Source organism: Microtus pennsylvanicus, chromosome 11 (assembly GCF_037038515.1).
Source record: "Microtus pennsylvanicus isolate mMicPen1 chromosome 11, mMicPen1.hap1, whole genome shotgun sequence".
NCBI lineage: Eukaryota > Metazoa > Chordata > Mammalia > Rodentia > Cricetidae > Microtus > Microtus pennsylvanicus.
The window spans coordinates 3646741-3674498 of record NC_134589.1 but is presented as its reverse complement, the minus strand read 5'-3'; the positions used below and the strand labels follow the sequence as shown (position 1 = coordinate 3674498).

The window sequence follows — 27758 nt, the reverse complement described above, 5'->3', positions numbered from 1 at the left end:
ATGGCCCCAGGGGGCGTGTGCTGACCTTGGAGAGGGACAACCCTTGCATTTGATTTCTTCCAGCTGTGAGTCCTGTACAAGCCACGTGTCCGGCCTGTCCCTGCAGCTGCTAATCCTGAGTTCCACCTGCCCAAGCCTCTCAGAATACAGTCGGCGCTAGGCGGGAGCCAAGAGCTCGGGCCAGTGTCCAGGAGCGGGCCCGGGTGCCAGGTTTCCTTTCCCATCTCAGCAACTTCTGCGGATCTCTGAGAGGCTCCCCCACCCGCCTCTTGGCAGTGGGACACCACCAATGGGAGCCTGCCTGTCGCACTACCCTTTGGAATGGAATTCAAAAGTCTGCAAAACCAGCCTTTGCCTGTGGGATAGCCGGGCAGACAGGCCCAGAATAGCTGGGTTGGCAGGATGTTAGGGCCCCAGTGGAAGACGCCATGGAGCTGCTAATGACATGCTGCACTTATATGGGGAACCCAGTGCTGCCCCTACTGCAACCCAGGCCTCACAGCCCTTTCCAGCAATCAGAAAACAGCGACAGGAATGGCATGGCCAGGGAGGAGAAAAGAATAGCCAAACGGGGGCTGGCTCAAAGTATGAGCGGGTGGGGGCGGAGGAGGACCACAACACCTGCTGGACAAGCATGGGGACTGAGTTTTCAAAGGAAACCAGGTGGAAAGTGACCAACATCCCCTTCCAGGCTTTGCCCATCTGGATACACACACACACACACACACACACACAGAGCACTACAATATGTCAGGACACAGAGTATGTCCTCCACTGTGGGCTGCAGAAGACCCTCCAGTGACCCTCAAGTCCTTCTCGCAAGAGCTGCCCTGATCTAAGAGAGAGCCCCTTGAGAATATGGAGGAAGGGTTTGAAGGTTTATCCCAGACACCCTTGGGTAGGTGCAGCCCCCATGGAATTCAGGGTGGAAGCAGCGTACAGCTCATTTGGGAAGTTGACAGGGAGATCCCGGAGGAGTGCTTGGTCTGATGTCTGTCCCATCTACTCAGGGCTGATGACCTCTGACCCAGGAGCTGCTGACCACAGCCCTGCTGCTGCCTTGGGCTTCATTTCTTAGGTTGTTGGTGTGCTTCACCGTGACCCTTGTCTCAGCCCTGGAAGGACGGCTTTGGCTGTATGGAAAACATTCAGGTTCTGGTTGCTTGGAGTGTTTGTGGCAGGGATGAAGGGAGACCAGGAAATCTGCAAAGCGTTCCCTGTCTTGCCAAACTTCCTGTCTTTCTTACAGCTTCAAAGCAGAAATGAAGTTGATGACAAGTGGCTTAAGGAGCCTAGCAAGCTGTCCAGCTCAGTGACACATTTTGTTTCTTCTATTACAGTGGCGGGCGTTGGCCTTTGGGCCTGGCTGTGAGTCCTGTTTGTCCGTTGGCCTATTGGGTTTGGTTGCCAGTTGTGACAGTCTTCAGACACAACTCCATCTCTGTTCCCATCCCTTGGAATTCCCCTGAGCCTTCCGGCTTTCAGGCCTCATGGGAAGCCACAGGTTCCCTTTGCTGTGTTTGGTACAATGCTCCTCCTCTCCCAGCTTCCACCTCAAAGAAAATGAACAGGCTGCTTCTAGGTGTCTTGGGCGACATGGGGCTCAGCCTAAGAGTCTGGAAGGCGAGAGGTTATGCAATACTCGTAGCTATCCTGGATATTCTAGCACTTTCCATCCACTTCACCAACCTTTTTATTAACCGTGTAGGACCCTTCATGTGTAGGGATGCTTATCCAAACTTCCCCAAATACAGCAGGCACAATAGTGCACATATGTAGTTCCAGCAACTGGGAGGCTGAGGCAGAGGGATGGCTATTAGTTGGAAGCCATCCTGGTTTACTGAGTGAGGTTCTGTCACCAAAGGAAAACCAGAAAGAAGAAGGGGGACTTAGCTGCTAAGTGCTTTTTTGTGAGCCCCGAGACCCTAGTTCCAGTCCAGAGTTCATGTTAGAAAAACAAAACAAAATAACAACAACAACAAAAAAACTGTGGCAAAGGGGTTTATAATCCCGGTGCTGGGGAGGCAGAGACAGGCAGAATTAGGACTTGCTGGCCATTCAGATTTGCCTACTTGATGGGTTCCAAAATAGTGAGACTGTAGATCAAGATTCAAGGTCTTCCTGTGACTTCCACACCCATGCTCACACACACGCACACACACACACACAAACTTAGAGAGAAAGAGTAAACACATTAGTTACAGGTCAGCGTAGACTAACATAGCAAAACAAGCATACAGAAGGACAAAACACGGGACAGCTGAGCTGGCTCAGTGGGTGAATACAGGCACTTGCTACCAAGCCTGATGCCTTGAATATGGTCCCTGGGACCCACATGGTGGAAGGAGAGAAACAGTTCCTACGGAAGACACTCTGACCTTCACATGTACACTGTGGTATGTATATGCATGTACACGCACACACACACACGTAATTCTGCTTGCTTGCTTACTTATTTATTGAGATGGTGTCTCACTGTGTCTCTCTGGCTGGCATGAAGCCTGCTGTGTAGACCAGGCTGGCCTCAAATGCACGGGGTTCTGCTTGCCTCTGCCTCTGAAGGGCTGGAATTAAAGATATGTGCTATCATACTTGGCCAATATGTATAATTTAAACAAAACAAACGCAAACCAAACAACTCCCACCCCAAATCTCCCAAATACAGAAAAAGATCCGAAACCATGGTCTCCCCTGAGTTTTACAGAAACTTGGTAATGCCTGTCTTCTGGTGTGTTTCTAGAACTTTCTACTGTTTTGGCTATCTCAGAAGTTCATTGGAATGTTGCCATCTTGGATGTGTGCGGTGAGGGCAACTCCTCTGCCTCCACATCTTCCCCTCTGCCAAGCCACGTGCCCCACTTTAGGAGCCCTGCTGTGACCAGGGCTTCCTTGAGTTGAGCCTTCTGGGTAGGACCTTGTGAGCTGTATTGCAACATCCAACCTTCACAAGACTCTCAAGGCTCTCTGTTGTCCCCGCAGCAGCCTAGCAAGGGTTAAGTGGTCTTTCTGCTTCTGCTGGCTGCTCACCCAGGCAAAGGATGTAGGGGACAGAGTGACAGGGGACTGTGATGTGCTGGGTGGGAGAGCTTCACGTCACTCACAGGAATGAGAGTCTTATCCCTGTGCTTTCCTTCAGCTAAGATACGTGCTGAGCAACAGGAACTGTCTTGCTCGGTCAGGGCAGGTCACATCTCTGATGGGAACACATCTACTTATTCTCCACAAGAACCCTTAAGTGCCCCCCCGTGGGTACCAGAGGGCTCAGCGACATCTCTCCTTCTCATGGGGTTGGCATTTGGGTTTGGAATTTCTGGAGAAGCCTGTGGGAATTCACAGGCTGCTCCTTGCCATCAGAATCCGCCCTCTTGTCCTTCCATGCGTCCCTGCCCATTCTGGGATCTGCCCTCTGCTGATCTATATCCCGCCTTGGGTGAGACGATGGGGGGGCGGGTACTGGGTTCGTACTCTCCTCCCTCCACCCTTGGATTCTGTGGGCCCTACTTCATGCTGGCACAGCAAAGAATAGGAAAGTGTAGTCTGTTTATTTTGTCTGGGATATCCCAAACTAGCATCTCTAATTTTATATCTCCTGTTCATAGAGAGGAGGGAGGAAGGAAGGGATGCGGGGGGGGGGAGGGGCTGATGTCATCAGGGCAGTTTCTCCATCCAGACCCTCTCTCTTATGGGTAGTGATAAGCTTGCAGAGCAAATCATCTGACTCAGTGTTTGCGGATGGAAAATAGGAGGGACTTCTCTGGAGAAGCCTGGGGCAGGATCCCCACGGGAGGAGACTCACGAGAGCATGTGTGTAAGATTAAGAAATATCCAGAGCGGAGCTGCCTAGCAGAGGCTGAGCAAGCAAGTGGCCCAGAACTCAGTCCGGGGCTTCACTGGAGGACCTGAACCTTCTGAAGGCTGCTTGCTCACCTTTGCCTCACAGAGTTCTCTAGATTCTGAGCTGAACGATTGAGCCATCCCATTTCAATTCATACTTGCATGAACACAGAACCTGCCATTCTATGGATGTCCTCAAAGGGACTTTGGATATCCTCAAACCTACCCATTGGTCCCCAGATCGCAAGTAGACATCCTGCTGGGAAGTTTGCCGCAGATGGGCCACTGTTTGGACTCAGGCTTGCCCACATGCTCACGTCAGCTTCCTAACCACCAGTTAACTTAAGGCTCTTAGCTTTCCTGCAGTTCTCTATCCTGAGTAGAGCACCCTTGTCCTGGGCTCCCAGCCACCTCCACATCTGGAAAGACCTCTGGATAAACAGCAGTGTCCAAGTGTCCATCCTCATCCCCTCCAAGCCTGTGCTAGCTCCCAGGGTGTCCAGAAGGAGGGAGCGCCAGCCAGCCAGCCAGCCAGCCAGCCAGCCAGCCAGTCAGCCAGCCAGCCAGCCAGCCGGGCACACACACAGTTAATCCTCCACGGCTGCTGGCTGCTGTTTGGATAAAAAGCGCTAGGAGCGTTCTAGGCTCCTCGGCAGCTCACATCTGGCTGGGGTTTGCTCTTTGCATTTCTCCTGCTTTCTTCCTCTCTTCCTTTATTTTTGAGAGAAACCACATTTCCGCTTCTGGCCAAAGAGACCTTGGAGGCTGCTGAGGAGATAAAGGTGTTGGGACCGCTGTGACTTGCACCGCCCCCTCTTCCTCACCCTTAAGTTCCCCCCCTCCTCGGGAGACTTTTTTCTCCCTCGGGCTCTCTCTCTCTCTCTCTCTCTCTCTCTCTCTCTCTCTCTCTCTCTCTCTCTCTCCTTTGACGTGTCTGCTCTTCCCCTCTGACCTGGCCTAGAAAAGACTCAGCCCCTGAGAGATGCTCTAGAAGTCAGCGCCCCAGAGCCCTGAGAGGCGGGAGGATTCGGTTGGCACAGCCGGCTCAGCTGGACGGAGGTAGGTGGCTTGGCCATCTGACAGACCAGGAAGGACTCGGTGCCTCTGAGCTTCGTCTTCGTGGCTTAATCCGGGCGCCAGAGCAGGGCTGAACAGATACCTTCCCTGTGGTGAGGTGTGAGGTGGCGCTTATGGCAAAGGGGTGGACAGAGCAGAAGTTTGGGGGACAACATTGTGCCGTTCTTGCTAACTCCCCTGTACAGATTGACTCTTCCGAAGCAGCCGCTGGGGCTCCCTGGAGCTTGCGGGAGGCGGGCTCCTTGGCAATAGGATGCTGACAGGACCAACTGCACCTTCTCTCATTGTTTTGTGGAGTGTCTCTTTCTTTTTGGGTGATTCTTAGAGGGCATGGAAGGAGAAAGCGTATTTCTGTTCCACCTGGAGCCACACTGTCCCTGCCGTATCACCTGGGCCGTCTGAGGTCCAGGTCTAGCCCATCTGCCAGTGGTCAGCTGGAGCCCTGACACTGACAGGAAGTGTGGACTTTGGCCCCCTTTTCTAACAGGCTTGCTGTTCCTGGATGGCATCCAGCCTGGGCAGGAAAAAACAAATATCCCTTCTCCTCAGACCTTGCTGCAAAGTAAAGCTATGGTGCTGACAGTGGCCAGAGTGAGGGCTACAGTCTCTAAGATGCCCCGGGACCTTTGCACAGCCCTTGCCTACCTGCTGCTCAGATGCCTGGGCATCCCTCCAGGTGTAGATGCATCCTTGCTGGTTAACCTGAGCCCCACCCTGTCTATCTCTGGGCCCACCCAGGCTGCTCTCTGTCCTGGGGAGCTGGACTTCTTTGGGGAACCTCCTCCCTTCCCATTTTTGTTACTCCCTGGCTTGCACTTGTCTGTCAGAAGTTGAGGGGGCACCTCTCTGATTTCTTTCTGTCCTGGTTGCCCTGTGGAATGGAGACCATGGACATGCTTCTCCGGCTTTGGATTTGGGATGTATCTCAGTAGCGTGGTGTGGTGCCGTGGAAGGCTCGGGTTGCGTCTCTGGTAATGGAAACAATAACAACCAAATACCAAATTTGATTTTCACTGAGCATGTTGGCTCAAGACAGTGAGGCGGGAACACTGCCGTGAGTCTGAGGCCGTCCTGAGCCAGATAACCAGATGAGGAGTTCTCTGCCAGCCCAGGAGAGGTCTTGCCTCAGAGTAAAAAAAGAAAAACAACAGAGAAAGAAAACTGAGAAACGTCACACTGGGATCCCCCTGGGAGTGAGTGACGCCCGGCTCTGTTTCTCATCATGTGACTGGGGCAGTGTGGCAGAAGATGTACAGTCTCTACCCAGCCTGCACCGGTGCTCACTAGAGAGGAGGAAAACCTGCAGAGGGAAGCAGAGGGCCGAGAACAAGAGGCCCACCGCTCCTGTGTGTGCCTGGCAGCCCTCTCCGAGGCTCTGCAGCCAGCGCAGGAAGCGTCCTAGCTAAACAGTGTCTTCACTCCCCAAGACTCAACTTGGGTTCTCTGCCCCGGCAGGAGATGCTGAACCTCCTAAAAACGTGCACACATGCCATCCTGCCTCCATCTCTCATCCTCTGTGATGTCCATGGAGAGCAGGCTAGCCCAGGAGGTCTGGGCTGCAGGCCTGTCCTGGAGCGTGAGGGCAGCTCACTGCTCGTCGGAGCTGTAACCTCCCTGTTCATAACAACCAGCACAGCATTATTTTTTTCTGAACACACTCCTTTCTGTTATTCTTCCTGGTGCCTGCCTCCCTCCCCCCCCCCCGTAATTAGCATGACTCATAAACCAAATATTCTGGCATTGAACGGCACCCATCAAAACAAAGATGAAAAGAATTTCGTAGAAACTATGGGTCCTGCCACAGGGCGCCCTCGACCATTTGTTTCTTATCCCCAGGGGTTGGGTTGTTTTGTGGGTCACAGTTCCTAGGTTTGGGAGTGGCTGAGGCTCTCGGGTTAAAGAAAGGGTGAGGTGATGGTGTGAGGTTGGAAGGGCAGGCAGATGTCCCCTGCAGGCTGCTGCTTCTGACAGGCCACCACCCTCTCTGGAGGAAAGGGACTGTTTGGGAGCAGCCCGGGCACTGGACTGGAAGGACCCAGAGAGACTGGAGCATGGGGTTTGGGGAGGCGGGGTAGGCTCCAGAGAACTTCTCTTTTCTCTGGTTTTTGTCCTTGGAAATCCACCTTCCACTACTGCCAAACGCTGTGGCTGTTTGGACAGGACCCTGTCACCTCCCTGACTCATTCATGAGGTGCAAGAGACATTCTGGCTTCTTCAGAGAGCAGTTTCCTGAAAGCCGGAGAATTCCACACGTGTCTGCCGCGGCTCTGGCTCTGCCTCTCAGGGCCCTGCCCTGGGTCCTTGCCCTGGCAGGACCTCTGTTGGGAGGCTGCAGTCTTGGAGGCCTTCAGAAGTGGCTCCTCTTTCCCTCCTCCCCAAGCAGGAAGGGACATGCCGAGTCCCTGCGGGCTTGTTTGGCTTGGGGAGGAACAGGCCCGTGTGCAGGGTGAGGCCTCAGAGCCCTGGTGAGACACGGTAGGTTACGCTCGTGCCCTGCCAGCAGTAGTTCTTCATGTGCCAGCCGGTACCCATCGCAAGTCACCCTTCCTGCCCTCGTTGGGCACACGAGGTCTTGGTACCCCATCACCACAGCTCACTGAGGTCTGCTTCTGAGGCCTTTGCAGACTTACAGCCCTCTCCTTGGGCATCTTCCCAGACTTCTGGGACCCCATGCACTGGCTGGGTTCTATGTCCTACTGTCTTCCTGGCCCCTGTAGGAATTTCCCTTGATATGAGACAGTTGAGCAGGAGACAGAGAAGCAGGCAGGGAGCTGAAGCCCAGGCAGCAAGGATGGGAGCAGAGCCAGGCAAAAAGAAGCCAAGTTCCTAGTGCCCAGGACTGGGTCAGACATGCTCCTGGTTGCTGTGGCCACATGTGGCGGGGGAGCCGCACACCCTGGGGGCTGCAGCTCCTCCGCACCCCGGGGCATCTGGTTACCAGCTGCCTGCTGCCCTGAGTACCAGAGAAGGAAAAGACCTCCCTGGGGGAGCTGCCAGCCGTGGGTGGGCTTAGGGAAGGCGCAGGCAGAAGGTGGGCTGCGTTTGCAGCCCTCTCCCTTACATCTCTGCTGCTGGCTCTTTATAGACAGGGCTGTTGCTGAAGTTGTCAGGGTCAGAACCTGGGTCCCTGGAAGCCGTAACGAGCTAGGTTCAGCCTCTGTCCTCAACAGGCCAATTAGGGAAAGGAATAGTAGGTGACAGTCTTATTCATTAGGAAGAACAATCAAGGGGTCCAGTGACCTCTAAGTCTGTTTTGGGGTCCCGATGTGAGGTTTAAATTTAAACAGAGGGCAAGAGGTGTGCAGAACCAAGCTGCCCTGGTCAGAGCATGACAACCCAGGTGTGGCCCTGCTCACCACTGTCCCCTCACTGACTTGGCCCCATCAGATGGTCTGGTAAATTCTCAGATGGTCTGAAACCTCTTCCTAGGGGACAAGATCCCCTTCTTGCTGGCACCAAGATTCCAGCCTTTCCTTCTCTGAGCAATTGGGGGAAACCCCAGTATTTTGGGGTTCACTGTCACACAAGTAGCCAAAGGGAGGGGCACAAGTATCTCTTTAGAATACCTTCGTTTTTGCCGGGATGCTGAGCTGGGTTCTGATAGTTCTAGTGTGAGATGGGGGAAAGGTTTGGGGTGCCATGGGGTTCCTGAGTCTTGTGGCCCACAGAGCCCCTCCCTCCCTGGGCCTTGAGCCCCATGAAGACCCATCTATGAGAAGGGGATGTACGGTCTATAATTCCTACATGGTACTTGACCAGCTGCAGCTGCTGGGGAGGTGGAGGCTGCGGGAGAGGGGACGAGGCTGGAGCCCTGGGGTCTGTGGGGGACTGACTAGGTTAGAGCCCAAGCCACCCCTACCCCTGTGGTCCCATCATTCAGTCTTCATGCCCCCACCTAGCGGATCCTCTGGTGTTGTCTGTTCACAACTGACTCCTGACACCCCAATGGAAGGGAGGAGAGCATCCGTTCTTCCCTCAGTATCTTGATTCTTTACGCAGTTTCTTCTGGCTGACCGCTGGGATGTGGCCTCAGGTCCTCCCAATCCAGAGTGCACATTTGCTTTGTTGTTGTTGTTGACAGAGTCTCCCTATGTTTGTGGGGCTGGAATTCAGTACGTCCCCTCAGAGCAGCCTTAAACACCGCACAATCCTCCTGGCCTTAGTCATGCCTGATGACTTAGGTTGGCTCCTCTGCGCGGCACTGACAGGCAGAGGAACCCCATATCCCTGCCCACAGGCCTTTCCTTCTGAGCTTACTAACGTACTGTTTTCTCTCCACTCTGTTAAAAGCAAGATCCTAAAAATGGTTCGAGCGGATGAGATATCTCCCATTTGAATGGGTGAGGGGGCCATTCTTGGTCACTCTGTGTCCACAGGAGTTGGACTCTAACGTCAGGTGTTTGGTGTCAGTCTGCTGGCACCACAGAGATCTCTGACCATCAAACCAAAGACGCCAGTGATGGATCCTGGTGCCCGTACTATGCCTGGTATGTTGTAGGTGCTCAGATGGGCATTTCTGTCACCCCAAGGGAGGCTGCTGCTGTTCCAGCTGTCACTAAGCAAGCTAATCAGGTGGGCACCCCCAAACCCAAGCCCAGTGTGCGGGAACAGCTAATGCCTAAGGAAAGGTCAGCATCTTCTTGCTCCAGATGTTTCTAACATCAGCCCACTGCCCGGCATGTTGCTGGCGTTCATAAACACCCACTAAAGGAATAAAAGGATGTGAAGCCCCGCCCTGGGCTGTTGTGGAGCCCAGTGACTCCACGTGAGCCACACCATACATGTATCACAGCCCCCTCCCCGCCCCCGCCCCTCCTCCCCTGCCATCTACTTTCCTATGTGCTGTTAGCTTCCCTGGAATAAACAAAACGCTCTCTTGGTCCCCAGGGTGGGGCTTATTTTGTCGTCTTCTAAGTGGAAAATAATGTGTACTTACTGTGAAGAAAATGATGGGATTGTTACGGTGTGGGGTGGGGGGAGGAAAGCCTAGAGAAGCCCAAATAAGAAAGTGTCAGCAGTGCTGTTTCCAGTCCCCATGGCGGCTGTGGGGAGAAGCTGGATGGGTGGGCTTCAGGATTGCTAGGTGCGTGGGTCTGGGGACACCGCACTTTTAACCTGCGTTTTCCCGCCTCATGGTTCTAGAGACATCTGTGTCAATAGATGTTTGCACTGATCACCGCTGCGGGTGGATTTGCCCGTCCCCTCCTCTCCTGTCCTCCTTTGTCTCTCCTTCCTCCTCCTTTAGACAGAACCAGGGGTTTCCGATTAGTACAACCCCTATACTTCCCTGTGGGTGAGTTTACCTCTAACCAACAGCCTTGGTCTCGGTTTCCCACCCAACTGATTATTGTCATCTAATGGCTCTGTCTTCCTGGTGGCCTCTGGGGTTTGTAACCTTGGCTAAGGAGGTGCAGAGTTGGGGTGTCTTAAAAGCAGGCAGGTTTTTGAGCACAGAGAAGGTAGACATTTGGGAAAGGCTAGCTCCAGGCTACAACTAGATTCAGAATTCAGGTCACACTTAACAGCACATGGCTCTCTCTCATGGAACTTGCATCATCTGAACATTTGAAGATATGTGGTGGTTTTGCACTTGGGATTGACTGCAGTACAAACCACACAAAGTGACGTGGAGGGATGGCTCAGTGGTTAAGTGACTGCTGGTTTTGTGGCGGATCCAAGTCTTGGATTGCATGGCTTACAATCACCTATTCACTCTAGCACAAGGGGTCCAGTGCCCTCTTCAGGCTTCCCTGAGCATCCCTACACATGCAGTACACACACACACACACACACACACACACACACACACACACTAAAAATAAGTATTTTTAAATAGTTATTTATTTATTATGTATACAATATTCTGTCTGTGTGTATGCTTGCAGGCCAGAAGAGGGCACCAGACCCCATTACAGATGGTTATGAGCCACCATGTGGTTGCTGGGAATTGAACTCAGGACCTTTGGAAGAGCAGGCAATGCTCTTAACATCTGAGCCATCTCTCCAGCCCTAAAAATAAGTATTTTTAAAGTGACCCCAGATGCCAAAGGGTGTAGGAACGAAACAGTCCCATCTCCCAGGAGTTCATAATTCCTGGGGACTCACTCAGGACACCAGTGATGACAGAGCAGCTCTGTACTAGATGCTGAGGAAGGGTCAGCAACAGTGGAGCAGTCCAGGAAGGCTGCTGAGGGAGGCTGGTTCTGAAGACATGGCTGGGGAGGGGGTAGCGGGGCACCCATCTAAAGACCTCGTAGGTGGCTGAGTGGTGGGGGAGGAAGAGGTCAGTGTTGATGCTCAGGATTTACATTTCCTTTCTTGTCACCGGACACCCTTGACGTCAAGAACGATGCTCCAATTTGCATCTTAAAGCTGCCTCTGGGAGGCAGGGAGACCCTGGACCATCTGGGGAAGACTTGGTGCAAGCAGGACACAAGGGGCAGAGACCTTTGGGAGCTTGGCAATGGCTTAGGCATGGAAGGTGCATGAAAAGTGTGGGTCTTAGCAGCTCCCACACTTTCAGCCCCAGAGAACAGCGCCGTCTCTCACCTAACTGCTAGCCCAAGCTGGGAGAAGCCAGGTTTGTGGGAACAGGGAGACAGTGTGTTAATTGGAGTTAATCCCATGGTAGGGCAGACTAGGGTCACCAAGCAGGCATTTGGGAACACAGATACAGAGTCTCCCTGATCAAAGCCATAGTCAGAAGTCCAACCAGCGGGCTGCCCAGTCTGGTGGCCACTAGTCTAGTGGGAAGCTTGAATGCATCTGCCACGGGATGTGAAGTTTTATGGTGTTTAGTCTCAACTAATTAAAACAGCCCTGTGGGCTGGTGTGTTGGAAATCACAGATGTGGGAGGCTCAGCACTCCTGGAAGAGGATGGGTTGGGTTGGTGTCCGTTAAAGGCATGACAGGCAGGAAGGATTTGGAGCAAGAGGAGCGGAGGAAGCGGCCTTGGAAAGCAATTGTCTTGTGGGGAGACCAAGAAGGGAGATCCGTGGGTGTTCAGCACTAGGGAGGCTGAGGCAGGGTGGTGGTGAGCTCAAGGCCAGCCTGGGCCATGTAAGTTCAAGGCTTCTTTTTTTCCTTTCTCCCTTCCTTCCTTCCTTCCTTCCTTCCTTCCTTCCTTCCTTCCTTCCTTCCACAAGGAAAGGTACACTCAATAGACAGGGTAGGTCAGAACCTGGTGCAAATGAAGGGGGTGCCCAAACTGGAGGTGTTCTGAAGATTTTCTTTTAAGGTTTATTATTTATTTGTTCTGCCTGCATGTATGCCTGCACACCTAAAGAGGCCACCAGATCTCATTACAGATGGTTGTGATCCACCATGTGGTTGCTGGGAATTGAACTCAGGACCTCTGGATGAACACTCAGTGCTCTTAACCTCTGAGCCATCTCTCCAGCCCCTCTTTTCTGTCCTTATGTATGTGTGTGTACATGTTTCTGTGTGAGTGCATTCTACCCGTGTGTGGGTGCCCCTGGAGGCCAGAAGACAGGTCCTGTGGAACAGAAGTTACAGGGGTTTTGCTGGGAGTCCTCTTAATCTCTCCAGGCCCAACTGGTAGATATTTCAAAGCGTTTACATTGGGCATGGTCTCTTACGCCTGTAATCCCAGCACTCAGAAGGCTGAGACAGGGGATTGCCATGAGAACAGAGTCTACATAGTAAGTGGGCTACAGAGCAGAAACTCTTTCTCAAGATAGTAACAACAACAAAATAAATAACTAAAGTACTCGGGCATTGCAGAGAACTTGGTACCACCAGGTGGCGAGGGTGGTGTGAGCAGTCTGGGCTGGAATAGGTAGTAACAAGATTGGTAGATGCTGGCCAGATGGCGCTGGCACAAGCCTTTAATCCCAGCCCTTGGGAGGCAGAGGCAGGTGGATCTCTGTGTGTTCGAGGCCTGTCTAGTTTACAGAGCGAGTTCCAGGATAACCAGGGCTACACAGAGAAACCCGTGCTTACCCAGGAGTCACTAGGTGGAGGGCAGCCTTCTCTCTTGGAGAGCATCCTCAGGCGGTTCCTGTGAAGTTCTGGGGGATGTCCAGGCTTGGGGGACGCAGACAAAGGCCAGTCTGTGCTGCTCGCAGAGGGCTGGGCATGCTAGAGCCAAGGCACAGAATCCCCAGGTTCTTTTCTCCCTGGGTCTTGGGAGTGGTCAGCCCCTAGGGCAGCATCATTGCTGGTGCCAAAGAAATGGGCCGTGGGCCAGGCCACCTGCAGAGTGGGGCCCTGGCACAAGCTCCTGGGGCCTCTTTTCTCTCAGACAGTTCTCAAAGAAGGGTGAGCTCCGAGCAGGAGGGGGCCCAGCTGGGAGGTGACCTAAGGACAGCTGTCTCCTCAAGGAGATCTTTGTTTTCTTGAGGAAGCATGGAGCCCTGCAGGCTGGGCTTGTCAGGTGCCACTGGGCTGGAGGCCTGACAGCCACATGGCAGGGCCTGGGCAGGCTGCTCCAGGTGAGTCTTCCTGGACAGGGTGTAGAGGAGGGAGCTGCTTTGGGATGGAGAAATCCTGATCTTTCCTTTCTCGGTTTTGCCCCAGACAAGACTTCACTTGCATCCAGGGACAAAGAGTCCTGAGCTTAAAAGCTGGCTGTCCTGGAAGATTCCCCCTTCTCCCTCCCTGGACTTGGGCTTTGGAGGAAACCCCCAAACCTTAAAAAAGTAAGCCCCCCCTTTTCCAAGACAGGAACAGGAAAAGATGTAAAAGGGAAGGACGGTGATTTCGGGAGGAGGTAGGCCCTGAAACACATGTGAGGCCATCTGCCATCAGGAGTCCAGGCTCCCTAGCTGTCTTCATTAAGAATCTGGAAGAAAAGGCAGAACCTCTGACCAGCCAGCGTGGGCTGCTGAATCCAAGCAGCGAAATCACATATTGAAGAGGCTTTTAGACCAAAGCACGTTCAGGGCTCACCACGGACTGGAAGTCACTCTACCACGCTCTAGCTCTTCCCGTTTGGGTGTTTGAGGGATAAATGATCTCATGATAAAGGAGACGCCTAAGCACTGATGTAATGTTAGGAAACCTGAAGGCCACCTCAGTGTGGCTTTTTCTCTTCCTTGGCTGAATCTGGTCCTCACATGGGTGCTTTACACTCCTCAGTGGTTGAAATCAGTTCTACCCAGGGCCAAGGCAGAGGTGGGCAGGCCCTGGCTTCCCAGTGCATGCAGGAGGAAAGCGGCGGTGGTGGAGGGGTGGCAGTGCCCTGCTCAAACAAGGAGCAGCTTGAAGCCATTAAGGACGCATGGGGAGGGGAGGGATCCAGTCCTATCTTTGCCAGGCTTCCTGGGAAATGAGTGTGAAACGCTAGGGTGCTGTCCAGGTCTCAGCAAAGCTGGACAAAGATGCTTGTCTGGGAGGCAGCCAGAGCCCCTGGAAATCATCTGGTAGGGTCAGTGACAGGAAGGACAAATGACCTTCAAGGCTGTGATGAAGGCCGGTGGTGGATTAGATGTGCCGGATACAAGGGAGGAAGAAGTCTAAATGCTTCCCAGATTTCAGTTCACAACTCCCGCCTCCGCCCCCGCTGGCCTCATTTTAATCTAGAACAGAGTCCCCCTTGGACCTGACAGCCATGCCCAATATGTTCTGCACTGTCCTTTCCAATATGGCAGCAATACCGCCATGCACGCAATTGCCCAGAGCTTGGGACGTGACTGGCCTGCCTGGGGAGCAGAACTTGGAATTGCATTTTATTATTATTCTATGGACAGAATCCAGTACCTTGTCCATATTAGTCAGGCGCTCTACAGCTGACCTAAACCCTCAGCCCCTTTGAGATAGTCTCAGTAAGTAGCCCAGACTAGCTTCAGACTTGAGATCTTCCAGCAGGTGCGATAGTCCAGTTGGCAAAGCGCTTGCATTAAAAGCACACAGACAAGAGTTTGATCCTCAGAATCTGTGTAAAAAATGCCAGTGCGGTGGCCTGCAGGAGTAATACCAGGAAGGGGAGGCAGAGACTGTCCTGAGCTCTTTCTGCCTCTCTTCCTGGTGCATTCTGGGATGACAGGTATGTACCCCATGCTTAGTGCTTAACTGGAGTTTTATTTTAATTGGTTTTGATACCACAATGGCCTCTGTTCTAAGTCTTGAGCGTTTGTGTGTTTCTCTCCCTGGACTGTTAGACAGTTGAGATCGGGGATACATTTAATTTATGGCTGAATCACCTCCTCCGCCCTCACCCCCAACTCTTGCACAATGACATGCCGTAAGCCATGCCTGTGTTAAATTGCCGGCTGAGAGGGCGGCTCTGACTCCTTCCCAGGCTCCTGGCCGCTGGAGGAGATTACAGGCTTCTCGCCTCTCTGAACCGCTGGCTGCTTACCGGATGAGGATTAAGGAAGAAAACAGTGTTTACAAAATGCTTTTGTCAATGGCACTGAGCTGAGGTGGGGAGGTGTGTGTGTGGGGAGGATACCAGGGCCAAACCCACACAGGCAGCTTCACACTCCAGGAGGCCACCATCCACACACAGGAGGGGCCAGAAGCAATAGGACAAACTAAGCTTGTGGATGAACACTGGTTTCCGTAAAGGACCTACCACATGAGGTCTGGGAAGGGATAAGACATCCCAGCAAGGATTTTTCCCATGCCCTCACATGTCCCCCTTCCTGGAAGTGACTGTACTTCTTCTGCAAAGGGAGATTCCCCTTGCTGGGGTGAAGGTTGGGTGGGCTGAGGAAGGGTCCTGGGCTCGGCTCTGCAGCTTCTGTGGAACTTAGAGGGAAGAATAAGATAACAGAGTTTCCTGTGGAACTCAGCTCTGCTTGACAAGGACAGGAGAGGCTGCGAAAGACCTGGAGGGTCATGCTGGGGTTGCCTTGAGGGACTCTTACAGTAACACAACCTAGAGACAGGCTGTATGAGTCCTGATGGGGGCATGATGCCCATGGCCAGGGTGTCCTGGCCTTCTGTGAACCTACCTCTCTGTGTGGAGCACATTCCACGATGGCCTCACAGCAGGGAAGCGTCACCCCTTGTGGGGAGACAGCTCTGTGCTGCGAATGGAGACAGGGGATCTGTGGGCAAATTAGGTTAGGTGCTGAGCAATATTGGTTTTGTCCAAATGTGACTGAAATGATCCTAATCTGACCAGGCCGATTTTTCTGAAGGATTTGGCTAAATGATTGTTAAGAGGGTGTCGAGGATGAGAATGTTTCAGCCTTGGCTTGATTTGAACTTGTAAAGGAGGTTCAGTGTGTGTGCATGCGTGTATGTGTGTACGTGTACGTGCACGTGTGTGTGTGTGTGTGTGCACGCCCGCGTTGGGGGACCACTCTGCCCACCTCACTGCCATCAATGGAGCCCCTGAATACCATGGGGGCTGTTACCTGACACTCCACCCATGTCTCATTTCTAGCCCAGCTCTGGGCACCTCTTTTCTGACAAATATGTTTAAAATTCCCTTTCTTGACTGAAAGGAGACACACCAGCATTGCATGGGGCCACAGCACTGGTTCCCGGATGGGAGTAACTTTGCCCTGAGGGGACAGACAGAGGGCAGTGTCTGGAGTCCTTGGTTGTTACAAACTGACAAGGGTGCTAACAGCATTTTGGGGTAGAGGCTGGGATCCCACAAAGTGCCCTTAAATATACAGGACAGGGTCCAATATAAGGGGGACTGTCCAGCTTCAAATGTCAGCAAGAACCCTCGGGTTAGGACAACCAAGGGTAGCTTTTTGTCTGCTTCCATTCATATGTCCCCAAACATACATGGATTTTGTTACATATATATATGTATGATTTTGTTACATGTATGTATATATTTAAATTTATAGAAAGTCAAATTTAAGCTTAGTGTGGTGGTGCATAACTACACTGAGACAGGAGAATTGAGAATTTGAAGCCAACCCGGGCTACACAGCGAGGAAAAAGAAAACAACAACAACAACAAAAAAAAACCCAAACAGACCCAAGCTTAAAGAAAGAAAAACTTCCTTTTGCCAGATGCAAGCTTGACAGTTCCAGGGGCGGGGAACATAATTAGGAAGATACCAGGGGGAAACGGGAAATACAGAAATAGAGAAACAAACAGATCAAGAGAACTTGCTCGATAAATATTTGTTGAGTACCAGTGGAGTCCAGGATGCTGCAGGACACTTGGCTGGGCCAGGGGCATCCATGTGTGACAGAGAGTCACAGGGCCAAGCAAAAGTCTCCATGGCTGGAGGGAGCCTGATATAGAAAACTACGGAACAGGGAGGTTTTCCCAGGTCAGGGCTGGGGGGCATGAACAAGAGGCAGCATTAGCACGAAGTGGGTCTTCACAGGGCCAGCTGGGCCGGTGTCACCTGAGTTTAGCTTGTCTGTGCTCCAGGGTAGCCAGGCGCCTCGGGGTAGCCCTAGGCCAGCAGTTCTGTCCCTCTGTCTTGTCCCTGTGTGTCTCGGACGTGTGCACACGTGTGCTGAGGATGTCCAGGTATGTGGAGGAACAGGTCTCTGTGTGCATGTGTGAACATGTATGAAGGCTAAAGGACACACTCGGCTGTTCTTCCTCAGACTCTATGAAGGCTAAAGGACACACTCGGCTGTTCTTCCTCAGATTCTATGAAGGCTAAAGGACACACTCGGCTGTTCTTCCTCAGATTCTATCTACCTTTTTTTTTTTTTCCAAGACAGGGTTTCTCTGTATGACCCTGGCTGTCCTAAAACTCACTCTGTAGACCAGACCAGGCTGGCCTCAAACTCACAGAGATCCGCCTGCCTCTGCCTCCTGAGTGCTGGGATTAAAGGCGTGCGCCACCGTTGCCACCACCGCTGGCTGCCTTGTCTTTTGGGACAGGGTCTTCCATAGGCTTGGAACTCATCAAGCAGGTGAGGCTGGCTGGCTGGTGAGCTCCTGGCTTCTGCCTTTCTCTGACTTCATGATTTGGGGCTGTAAGTACTGGCTACCATACTCAGCTTTTATTTACTTTTATTTTGTACGTGGATTCTAGGGAAGGGACTCAGTTCCTTGTGCCTGCAGGCAAGCGCTTTGACGACTGGAAGATCATCCCAGCCCCCTCTCTTCTCATTATGCAGGGAACACTAATGAATGAATATCATCTCCTGGAAAGATTAGCCACGGGATCACACGAGGCCTGGGTGGGATAGAAGTGACTAATGAGGACATGTTCCCAGACCCACCCTTACCTCACGGGGCCCGAAGAATTAATTGCAAGGACGCAAGACTTGCGCCCGGGTGCCTGGTGCCGCTTCCGGGGCCCCTTCGCTGCTTATCAATCCAAGCAGGACAAAGGTCCTCCAGACTAAGGAGCAGGCAAGCAGGCCTGCTGACAGGTGCCAGGGCTGGCGGGGGTGGGGGGTGACTAGAAGGTGGCATGCAAAGTGTTATCTGTTGGTAGACCCTCGGCAGTACCCAGATATCCTGAAAACACAGAGACCCTGAGGCCTTGGCCTGGGTAGCTGAACCAGAAGCTGAAGTTTAAGAGGAGTCCTAGGTTTGAGAAAACAAAGGCTGCACCACAGACTGTGGTGTGCAGCCAAAGGGGAAGAGGGCCTGGCCCTGCTTTCCCCAGGCCATGCACTTAGAGATGATGGGAAGATAAAGTATTTAAACATGTACTCAGTACACCCCCCCTCACTTTCTTTAGCCAGTGGTGGGGGAAGCATCTGGGATTGAGGAATGGCTTGAAGGATGGTCTCCATATCAGAAGAGGAGGGTCCTTCCCAGGCTTTTGCTTGGCAGGAGGGGGGGCTGTGAGACAGGGGGCTGAGAGTTGGCTGGGTGACTTTCTCTGCATCACTTGCAAATGAACGCTCGCCCAGCACCCCCTGCTGGCAGAAAACAGCGGCAGCCAGTTTTTGCCCACAAACCCCTCTGGGGAGGGACTTGCAGTTGCCCTGGACTCACTTGGGATTATTCTGCTTATTGTCAGGGGCTGCAGGTGATGGACCACCTTCCTGAGAGATTGGTGCAGGCGAAACTGTGCTTAGTGAGTCTGTAGTTCCTGTGGACCAGTGCGTGCATGTGCGTGTGTGTGTGTGTGTGTGTGTGTGTGTGCACGCGCGCCGCGCACAGGCAAACAGTCCTCACCGTCGGTTGTTTCTCTGTAGAGTTCCTTCCTAACCGACACCCTCTCCTTGTATTTTAGCAGAAAGATGGGCTCCTATGGACGGGGATTCACGCTGGGATGCTGCCTGCTGCTGGCCATTGCCTGGGGCCCAGCCCTGAGCCTTGTGCCCCGTGGTCAGCAGGAACAGCTGGAGTGGGAAGAGAAAGAGGAGCTGCCACCTCCTCTGGACCATGAGAAGAGGTGAGGGGCTGTGACTCCATGCTGGCAGGGGTTCTGAGCTGACCGGGTCAAGCGTGTGAGGTTTGGGGAACTTGAGGGCTGGTGGCCTAGAGCTGCCAGGGGGCAAAGCGGAAGCTGCGGCATGGTCCTTAGGGAGGTTGGTCCTGGAGGTCAGAGAGGCAGTGAAAGAGTTAGCTAATAAGAAGCTAGAGCTAATGGGCCAAGCAGTGATTTAATTAATACAGTTTCTGTGTGATTTTTTTTTGGCTGAGCAGTCGGGAACCAACAAGCGGCTTCCTTTAACAGTGACTTTCTCCTTTTGCTGACTTGGGCATCTTGTCTGACTCTGAGGATGGTGGTCCAGCCTCACTTAACCCCAGGGTAGCCGAGTCTGCACGAACTTTAAATGTCTATAATGAAAAGACACCTGGTCTGTTCTTCCAATTGCCTTTGTTTTCTAGCTTAGTCTCTGGGGAAAGTGCACCAGGGCTCTGGGTACACGGGCAAGCAGGAGACAGGGACAAGTGGCCTCAACGCCTTATTCCCTTATAAGATGGCAATACCTTCTAGGGGTCTTAATCAGGATTGTTTTCTCTGCTAGTTAAAGACTTAAAACAACAGACAAAAAACCAGGAAAAATCTCAAACACAACAGGTGGCGGCAGAGAAATCTCAGACACCGCAGACAGCAGCAGCAGTTGAAGGATGGCATTTACTGGGGGTGAGGAGACACACGCAGGAAGCAGGCACGCACACAGAGATGCAAAACACATCTGCTTTGCAGAGGGAGATCTCTGGAAGCCAAAACATCCTGTCTCTTCTCCAGGGCTGAGGTTTGAAAGTCTCTCGGGAGTTTTCCTCCCCAGTTCAGGGTTGGTCAGTTTGAAGACAGGATGGTTGATTGGCCCATGACAGTTGTGACCACGTCCTGAGCTGGCCTTGAACCTGTTGATCTAGTCGGTCAGCAAGGGGCCTGCTGGTGAGGGACCAAAGCCTTCAATGGTTTTCCTGAAGCTGTCAGGCTTTGGTCTCAGGTCAAGAGGATGAAGAAGAAGCCAGCCATGGAAATTCGCCACCTTTAGTACTTAGCCATGGCCTCTCTGCCTGTCTGCTACCCACCAGGAATTCTGTTGTCTGTCTATTCACCAGGGATTCTGTCTATCTACCCACCAGGGATCCTGACTGTCTACCCACCAGGGAGTCTGTCTGCCTCCCAGGTCAGAATGTGCTGGTGAGGGTGGACCAGGCAGGCCAGGTGTCAGCTTTCCCCCAAAGGTTATAAAGTTCGTCAGGGCATCACTTGCCTTCTTGTCTGTGACCCTCAGTGATATACAGACCCATGGCTACGGGAGATACTTTGTAGGGACATCAAACATGACATTCTAGAGGTCTATATTGTGATACAGCCAGAGTTGGGACCTTAGCGGCAGGGGAGAGAATACACCATGCAGACAGGCTTGAGTGCGGCAGGTGAGAGAATACACCATGCAGACAGGCTTGAGTGCGGCAGGTGAGAGAATACACCATGCAGACAGACTTGAGTGCGGCAGGTGAGAGAATACACTGCCATGCAGACATAGCTTGAGTGTGGAGTTTATTGAGCTAAAGGGGATAGGAAGGGAAGAGAGAATGGGAGAGAGAGAGACAGAGACAGACAGACACACAGAGAGAGGTAGAGGGAGCTGGAGAGAGGCAATGACCTGCCTGCCTCTTCAAAAGAGAACTTGAGTAGGCAGAACTTGTCTTCTTAAAGGGACAGGCTACTGTCTGCCATGCACACAAGCCTGATTCAGGGCATGAAACACTCTTCCAGGTCCCCAAATGACAGTGCCTGAATACTAACAGTCTGCACAAGGCTCCACGCTGGCTTTAGATTTCTTCACGCTCCTGAGCATTGGGTCAATTTAATATTCAAGGTTCCAGGCAGGATTTGGGGCCGAGAAACCCCATTCCTTTGTTTCTTCTTCCTCTCCCCTCTTTTCATTCAGCCGACATTGATTAATTAGCAGCTGTCAGCTGTCAGTCACACCATCTCCTAAGTCCTGGAGACGCTCTTGCACTTGGAGGACAGACTCTGGCTTCTAGAAACCTAAGGCCACAGGGAGACAGACAAACACACCGCAATCCAGGCTCCGAAGCAGGGCTGCACCAGCAGTGCTGGTACCAGAGCCCTCCTGCGTGGGGGAGGAAAAGGCAGAGGGGGGTGGGTAGTGCAGGAGGGGAGGGTGGTTGGGGTGGTGGGAGCTGGAGTCTGGGAAGGGAGGATGTGAAGTGTGAAGCTGAGGTGGTTGATCGTAGTGTGTGCCAGGGGGACTCTCATCCAGGCTCCTGGAGGGACCAGGAAGTCTGCAGGAGAGGTTTGTTTCAGAGGGTGTTCTAGAAGGAATGCTAGAAGCATCAGAGAGTGCCTCGCTGCTGGGAAGACAACTCCAGAACTCCTGTCCTGTCCACATGGTGCCTTAGACATAATCAGAGCCTGGGGGTGCCTGGGATAGAGGTTGACTCCCCAGGACATGCTGGATATGGAGGGAAGTTCAGGGATGCAGAAGGCTCCATTATGGGTCACTAGAACGTGTCAGAAAAAGCATTCAGAAACAGCAGGTGTCACAGGCAAAGAGTCATTGTGAGGCCGCCTTCAATTCTGGATACGTGATGTCATCTGTGGGGCCTGCTGAACTGGGTGGAATGGAGGCTTCCCGCAGGAGTTCTGAAGCTTAGGAGAGACGTGTGGGTGAATCTTTCTCCAGGAACTGGGTTTTCATGTGGTTGAACTCAGGATGTGTGGATCCATGCTCCAGATGGTCCTGGTGGGAACCGTGGATCAGGGTGGGAGAGGGAGGGGCCAGCTTAGACACCACTCAGGTGCAGTGTTGCATGTGGCCATGAGATGGCGGTGTAGAGCCATTGCTGTCCACCGGCTGCTGTAGCCCAGGGGCACCAGAAGATGAAGTGAAATTGTTTACGAATGAAGTTGCTAGTAGGTTGTGCTCTAGCTTCACAGCCCAGCTCGTGACAATGAAAAGACCTAGTCCTGCAGGCAAGATCTCTCCACCGAAGTTCTGAGGTCATTGTCCTTTGCTTTGTCTTTGCTTTGTATATATTACTACTATGATGGTGTGTATGTGCATGTGTGTTTGCGTGTGTGCATATGTGTGTACACATGTATGTGCGCATGTGTGCATGTATGTGCATGTGTGTGCGTGTATGCACGTGTATGTGTGTGTTACCTGCAATCAGGATTTCAGGATTCTCTCCCATGCCTATGCTAATCAGAGCATTGCATATCCAGGGGAAGGGGAGCCAAGGGGAGCCAAGCCCTGATCCACAACAACAGAAGAGAGCTCCTAACTCAAAGAGTTTATCATTTTGTGGTGGTTTATTCCCTCAGGGATGAAGAAACACATGAGAAGCATACCCCCAGCCAGGGCGAAGACCTCCCCACGTCCAGGTGCTACCGATGCTGTGACCCCGGCACGCCTGTCTACCAGACAATCCCACCACCCCAAATCAACATCACCATCCTGAAAGGTGAGATGGCTGGGGGCACTTCCAGGGGGGGGCTCTATATTGACGGAGAGGGAGATCCTGCTAAGTGGGGCTGGGTAGGACCAGAGGTCTCAGATAGAGCGGAGCGGAGATGGGCTGTCGTCTGACTGTTTTCCATGAGCAGAAGAGGATGCCACAGAAATGGCTCAGTGGGTAAGAGCACTCGCTGAGAAAGCAAGAAGACCCAAGTTCAAATCCCTAGCACCCATGTCAAAACCAGGCATAGCTACAAGTGCCTGTAACCAGCATGGGGAGGGGCAGAGTCAGGCAGAGTCAGGCAGATTCTAGAATCCAGGCTTTCTGAAGCAGTGGGATTCAATGAAGAACCGGACACCACAAGGTAAGGTGGGTGGCTCAGTGGTTAAGAGCACTGATTGCTTTTTCAGAGGACCAGGTTCAATTCCCAGCACCCCCATGGCAGCTCACAACTGCCTGCAACTCCAGTCCCAGGGAATCCTACATCCACGGGGGAAAAAAACACCAATGCACATAAAATAAAAATAAATAAATTAAGGGAAGAAAAGGTGAGGTGGAAAGAGAAAAGAGGACACCCAACATCTTCTTCTGGCCTCTCCACGTGCCTGTCGGGTGTGTGCACACGCATGTCACACGTGGACACAAACACCACACATGCACACACATAAGGAGGGGCCTGGGGATTCCGCCTGTTGGGTGTGTGCACACGCATCTCACACGTGGACACAAACACCACACATGCATAAGGAGGGGCCTGGGGATTCCGCCTCCACCCCGTGGGCATGGGGCTTGCAGACCTTCGAAGCTCTTTGTTTTGACACAGTGCCCAAGCTCGTTCTCTGCGGAGCTGTGCCCTCCCTCTAGATAACGTCACACAAGCCCAGGGGACACTCGCAGCCTGGACCTGCTCTGACTTCGGACATCTGCAGTCCATTTTCTCAGAGTGAGCCCAGGCCTGGCCGCGGAGCCTGTTGCTGGTGGACAAACCCATATGTTCCTTTGTCTTTGCCAGGACTTTGCAGAAAGGAAATGAAAAGGCTTGCCTCCTGGTTGAAAATAGAGCAACCTTTGACAGTGGAAACGTTAGCTCTAATGATAGAACCAAAATGTCCCCTTGGCCAGCAGCCTCCTGCTAAGGGGCATTAGGCAGGATGCTCAGGTCAGGGCTAGGATGTGGAGTCACATGACTGACCTCCATTGGGGCTTCATCCCTTCTTGTTCTCCCTTAGGTGAGAAAGGTGACCGAGGGGATCGAGGCCTCCAGGGGAAATATGGTAAAACAGGTTCTACGGGTGCCAGGGGCCATATTGGCCCCAAAGGGCAGAAGGGGTCCATGGGGGCTCCTGGAGACCGCTGCAAGAGCCATTATGCAGCCTTCTCTGTGGGCCGGAAGAAGCCCCTGCACAGTAACGACTACTTCCAGCCCGTGGTCTTTGACACGCAGTTTGTGAACCTCTACGAACACTTCAATATGTTCACTGGCAAGTTCTACTGCTACGTGCCAGGCATCTACTTCTTCAGCCTCAACGTGCACACTTGGAACCAGAAGGAGACGTACCTGCACATCATGAAGAACGAGGAGGAGGTGGTGATCCTGTACGCGCAGGTGAGCGACCGGAGCATCATGCAGAGTCAGAGCCTGATGCTGGAGCTGCGGGAGCAGGATGCGGTGTGGGTGCGTATCTTCAAGGGCGAGCGGGAGAACGCCATCTTCAGCGATGAGTTCGACACCTACATCACCTTCAGTGGCTACCTGGTCAAGCCAGCCTTCGAGCCCTAGCCGCCACCCTCCGCAGGACTGTCCCAGACTGATGACCTCCTCGCCTGTCACCCCTGCCCATCCCTGCATTCCGTGGACACTGGAGTCCTGCCCCAGGCTGATCCCATTGCCTCTCCTCTCCATCCTGGCCTCTTTGGCCTCGGTTTTCTCAGTTTTGTTTTTTTTGACAAGATGCCCGTGGCCGCTGGGAAGCCCAAAGGGCCGTGTGATCCCAGGTCTGGCTGCTGCTCTCCATAGATGAAATCATTGGGCGGGGTGCCTGTGAGGACGTTGGGGGACCTCCAGCTCCTGTGTACAAAGCCTTAGACGACCCTGTGGTGTGTGTCTTGTGGCCACAGGGTGCTCCAGAGCACAGCCCCTGTGTGTTCCCATTCCTGGACGTAATTAAGTAAATGCCACGGGTTTTAAAGCAACAAAGTAAAACAGAGAAGAGACAGGAAAGCAGTGTTAGTTTTGGCCTTTCAGCCAGCTGGCTCTGAGAGAGAGAGAGAGAGAGAGAGAGAGAGAGAGAGAGAGAGAGAGAGAGAGAGAGAATGGATCTAAAGAATCCATTGGATGGATCCAAGGATGACAATGAAGGAGCCCTCTATAGGCCATGCATGAGCTTTCTTGGGGACAGCAGGACTGACCTCCAAACTCTGTGGAATTGCTATAGCCTTGTCCAGGGGCCTGTCAGTCTTTCTGAGCCACAATAGTGAAAGGGTGAGGGCAGGGCAACAAATGTCAGCTCCCAAGAGGGGCAGCAGGCCCACTGTTCTTGACTCCGAACTGGGGACAGTATCCAGCTCGCTCCAACTCACAGGCTCCTGGCCAGTGACTGGGGAACCTCAGGGATTCCTGTACCTGCAGATTTCTCTATAAGAAGGAAAGCTCCTAGCATACCCCAGCACCCCTCCGCTTTCCTCCACTTTCCTGGGCTGCTCTGGAACCCCAGCGGGTTGGCCCCCTGCCTGTTGTGGGACCAGTTCCCCATTTCTCCTTCTAGATGGATCAGCCATGGAAGGCAGCAGGCCTTTGATTTGGGGTCCATCTAGCTGCCCCTCAGCAGCCTGTGTCCATCTTCTCACTGGTTCAGTGTCCTGTCTGGGTGCTTGATACGTTAGCCTGCAGCAGCTGATGAGTCTGACAGGACATCTAGCCTGACGCAGCTCTAGCCAACCTATGGCAACGCGGTCCTGGAGCTGGGGAGAGCCAATCAAAGCTAGAGAGTACATCCTACCTATGTCTGGGTCACTTCTGAAGTGGTAGAGAGGAAACATGAAATTCATATCCTACCACCAGACTCAGGGACAGCTTCAGGGCTGATTCTCAGATCTCAGAGAACCCATGTCCTTTGCCCATCTCGGCCCGTGTTGATGACCAGGGCCTGGGTACTGGCTATTTTGTGCCAATCAAGTCTTGTTTGCTGCTGCCTGCTGGCCCTGGGCGTCTGACTGTTGGGGCTCAGTATTTGCAGAGACCACCTCTGAAGGGGCTTCTGCAAGCCAGGTCCCCTGGGTGTGCCTGCAGCAGACGCCCACTGCCACCTGGGCTTTGCCCTGCTCTGTCCAGAAAACATTAAACTTGCCGTGGCGACCTACAGGAAGCTGACCTCTTTGCTCACTGGATAGAATCTTCCTCCTTCCTCCATCCTATCTAGTAGCCACTTTCTGCCTTTTAAAGGCCAATTGCGTTCTTAGCTTTGTACTCAGGGCCCAAATCGCCAGTTCCTACCAGGGAGATGTGGATTTCCTGAGTATGGTTCAGTAGCTGTTTGGTGTGTGGACAGGGTCTGGGGACTCACGGATAGTGACGGGACATAGTTTGTTCTTCTGTGCTGGAGTGTGGGGCCCTGGGACTAGCAGAGCGGGTAGCCCCCTGGCCTGCACTGCAGCCCAGACATTTGTATGACTGTCCTGGGGCTGTGGTATGAAAATCCAGAAACTAACCAGGTGCCTTCAAACAGACAAATCTCTGGAGGTCAGAGTTCAAAATCCAGGTGCGAGCAAGTAACAACGTAGTGCTTCTAGCAAGAGTGGGGGAGGGCACTTCCGGCCACCTGTGACTGCAAGCATTCCTTGCCTGGAGGGAGGGACCATATCAGTCTTCCTGCCCTGACTCTAAGTGACCTGCTTCCTACAGCGCCTTTTGAGAACACTTAGGGCTGCATTTAGGGTCTCCCCTAAATTTCAGATTCATGCTCAAGATTTAACTTAAACACACCTGCTAAGGGATTTGTGAATGGACACACTGACAGGTGCCAGAGGTCAGGGTGTCTGTGTGTGTTTTGGGGATCACAGTGAAGCTTGTGACGGCTCATGGGCTTGGACACTGTTAACAGCCCCTCTCTGGCCCCGCAGTGGAGGCTAGGCACTTCTTCTTTCTGCTGGCCAACAAGGTTGGCAGGCAGCCCTCCTTTCCACCTACTGGCAGCTGGCTTGGAAGCTAGAATCAGCAGCTTGGCAAACAGCTGGTCTTCTGACTTTGCCTGGTGCTGGGAGCCCATGTGGCCATGCTGGTGCCGGGAGCCCATGTGGCCATGCCCAGTCTTGGGATGGGGCCAAAACGGAGCAGGTGGACAAGGGCCCTGATCAAAAAGCGAGATCCCTTCTCCACAGTATGGAGGCTGCTGGACAGAGACAGGCCCTGCAGGTGCCTGGAAGTGGGGCCCAGTGCTTTTCCCAAAGGGGCATGGAAGGAATGTGTTGGCCTTATTCAAGGGCCACTGGCTGCCTGCACCCCTGTCCTGTGGCCTGGGTACAGGCAATCTACAGTTGTCCTGGCCACCGTGGGGAAGAAGGCAGCATTTGCTCTGGGGCCCATCTGATTCTTCTCCCTATCCCCCCTCCCCCTGCTTTTTCCTTTTCTAAGAAGGGTATCATGTGGGCCAGGCTGATCTTGAACTCACTATGTATGAATAAGCCTGACCTTGAATTCCTGATCCTCCTGACTCCACTTCCTGAATGCCAGGATTACAGGTGTGCTCCAACACGCCTGACCTTTCAAAGTGTTAGCATATGTTAATTATATATAATAAAGAGTTTCCTTATGACAATTGCATACATGTGCAGTGTATTTCACCATATCCAGTCCCCAGAGTCCTCTCCTGCTTCCCTTTACTCGGACTAATTCCATCTTCTTCCTATCTAGTCTTCTTACTCTGTGCATGTATGCGTGTGTATGTGCGTATGTGTATATGTATGTATGTGTATTCGTGTATGTGTGTATATGTGTTTATGTGTGTATGTATGTGTATATGTGTGTATGTGCGCACGTATATGTGTGTGTATGTGTGTGTGTGTGTCTAAATGAGTCTCAGTAGGGTTGTTTATAGG

At 52.8% G+C, this 27758-nt stretch overlaps 1 protein-coding gene across 1 annotated transcript; it reads left to right on the top strand.

Annotated features, from left to right (window-relative positions):
• Positions 1-4764: 4764 nt before the first annotated feature.
• On the top strand, positions 4765-27483 carry C1qtnf1 (C1q and TNF related 1). The gene is made up of 4 exons (XM_075989947.1): positions 4765-4893; positions 19003-19164; positions 22531-22670; positions 23894-27483. Exons 2-4 carry the CDS (start codon positions 19010-19012, stop codon positions 24442-24444), a joined length of 846 nt encoding a protein of 281 aa, XP_075846062.1. The 5' UTR covers positions 4765-4893; positions 19003-19009; the 3' UTR covers positions 24445-27483.
• Positions 27484-27758: the final 275 nt, after the last annotated feature.

What these genes read in the sequence shown, in the direction of transcription:
- C1qtnf1 (XM_075989947.1), top strand. Translation starts at nt 19,010, where the DNA reads ATGGGCTCCTATGGACGGGGATTCACGCTGGGATGCTGCCTGCTGCTG. An exon ending in CCTCTGGACCATGAGAAGAG is followed by an intron (nt 19,165 to 22,530) that starts GTGAGGGGCTGT and finishes TTATTCCCTCAG; the next exon opens with GGATGAAGAAACACATGAGA. An exon ending in CAACATCACCATCCTGAAAG is followed by an intron (nt 22,671 to 23,893) that starts GTGAGATGGCTG and finishes GTTCTCCCTTAG; the next exon opens with GTGAGAAAGGTGACCGAGGG.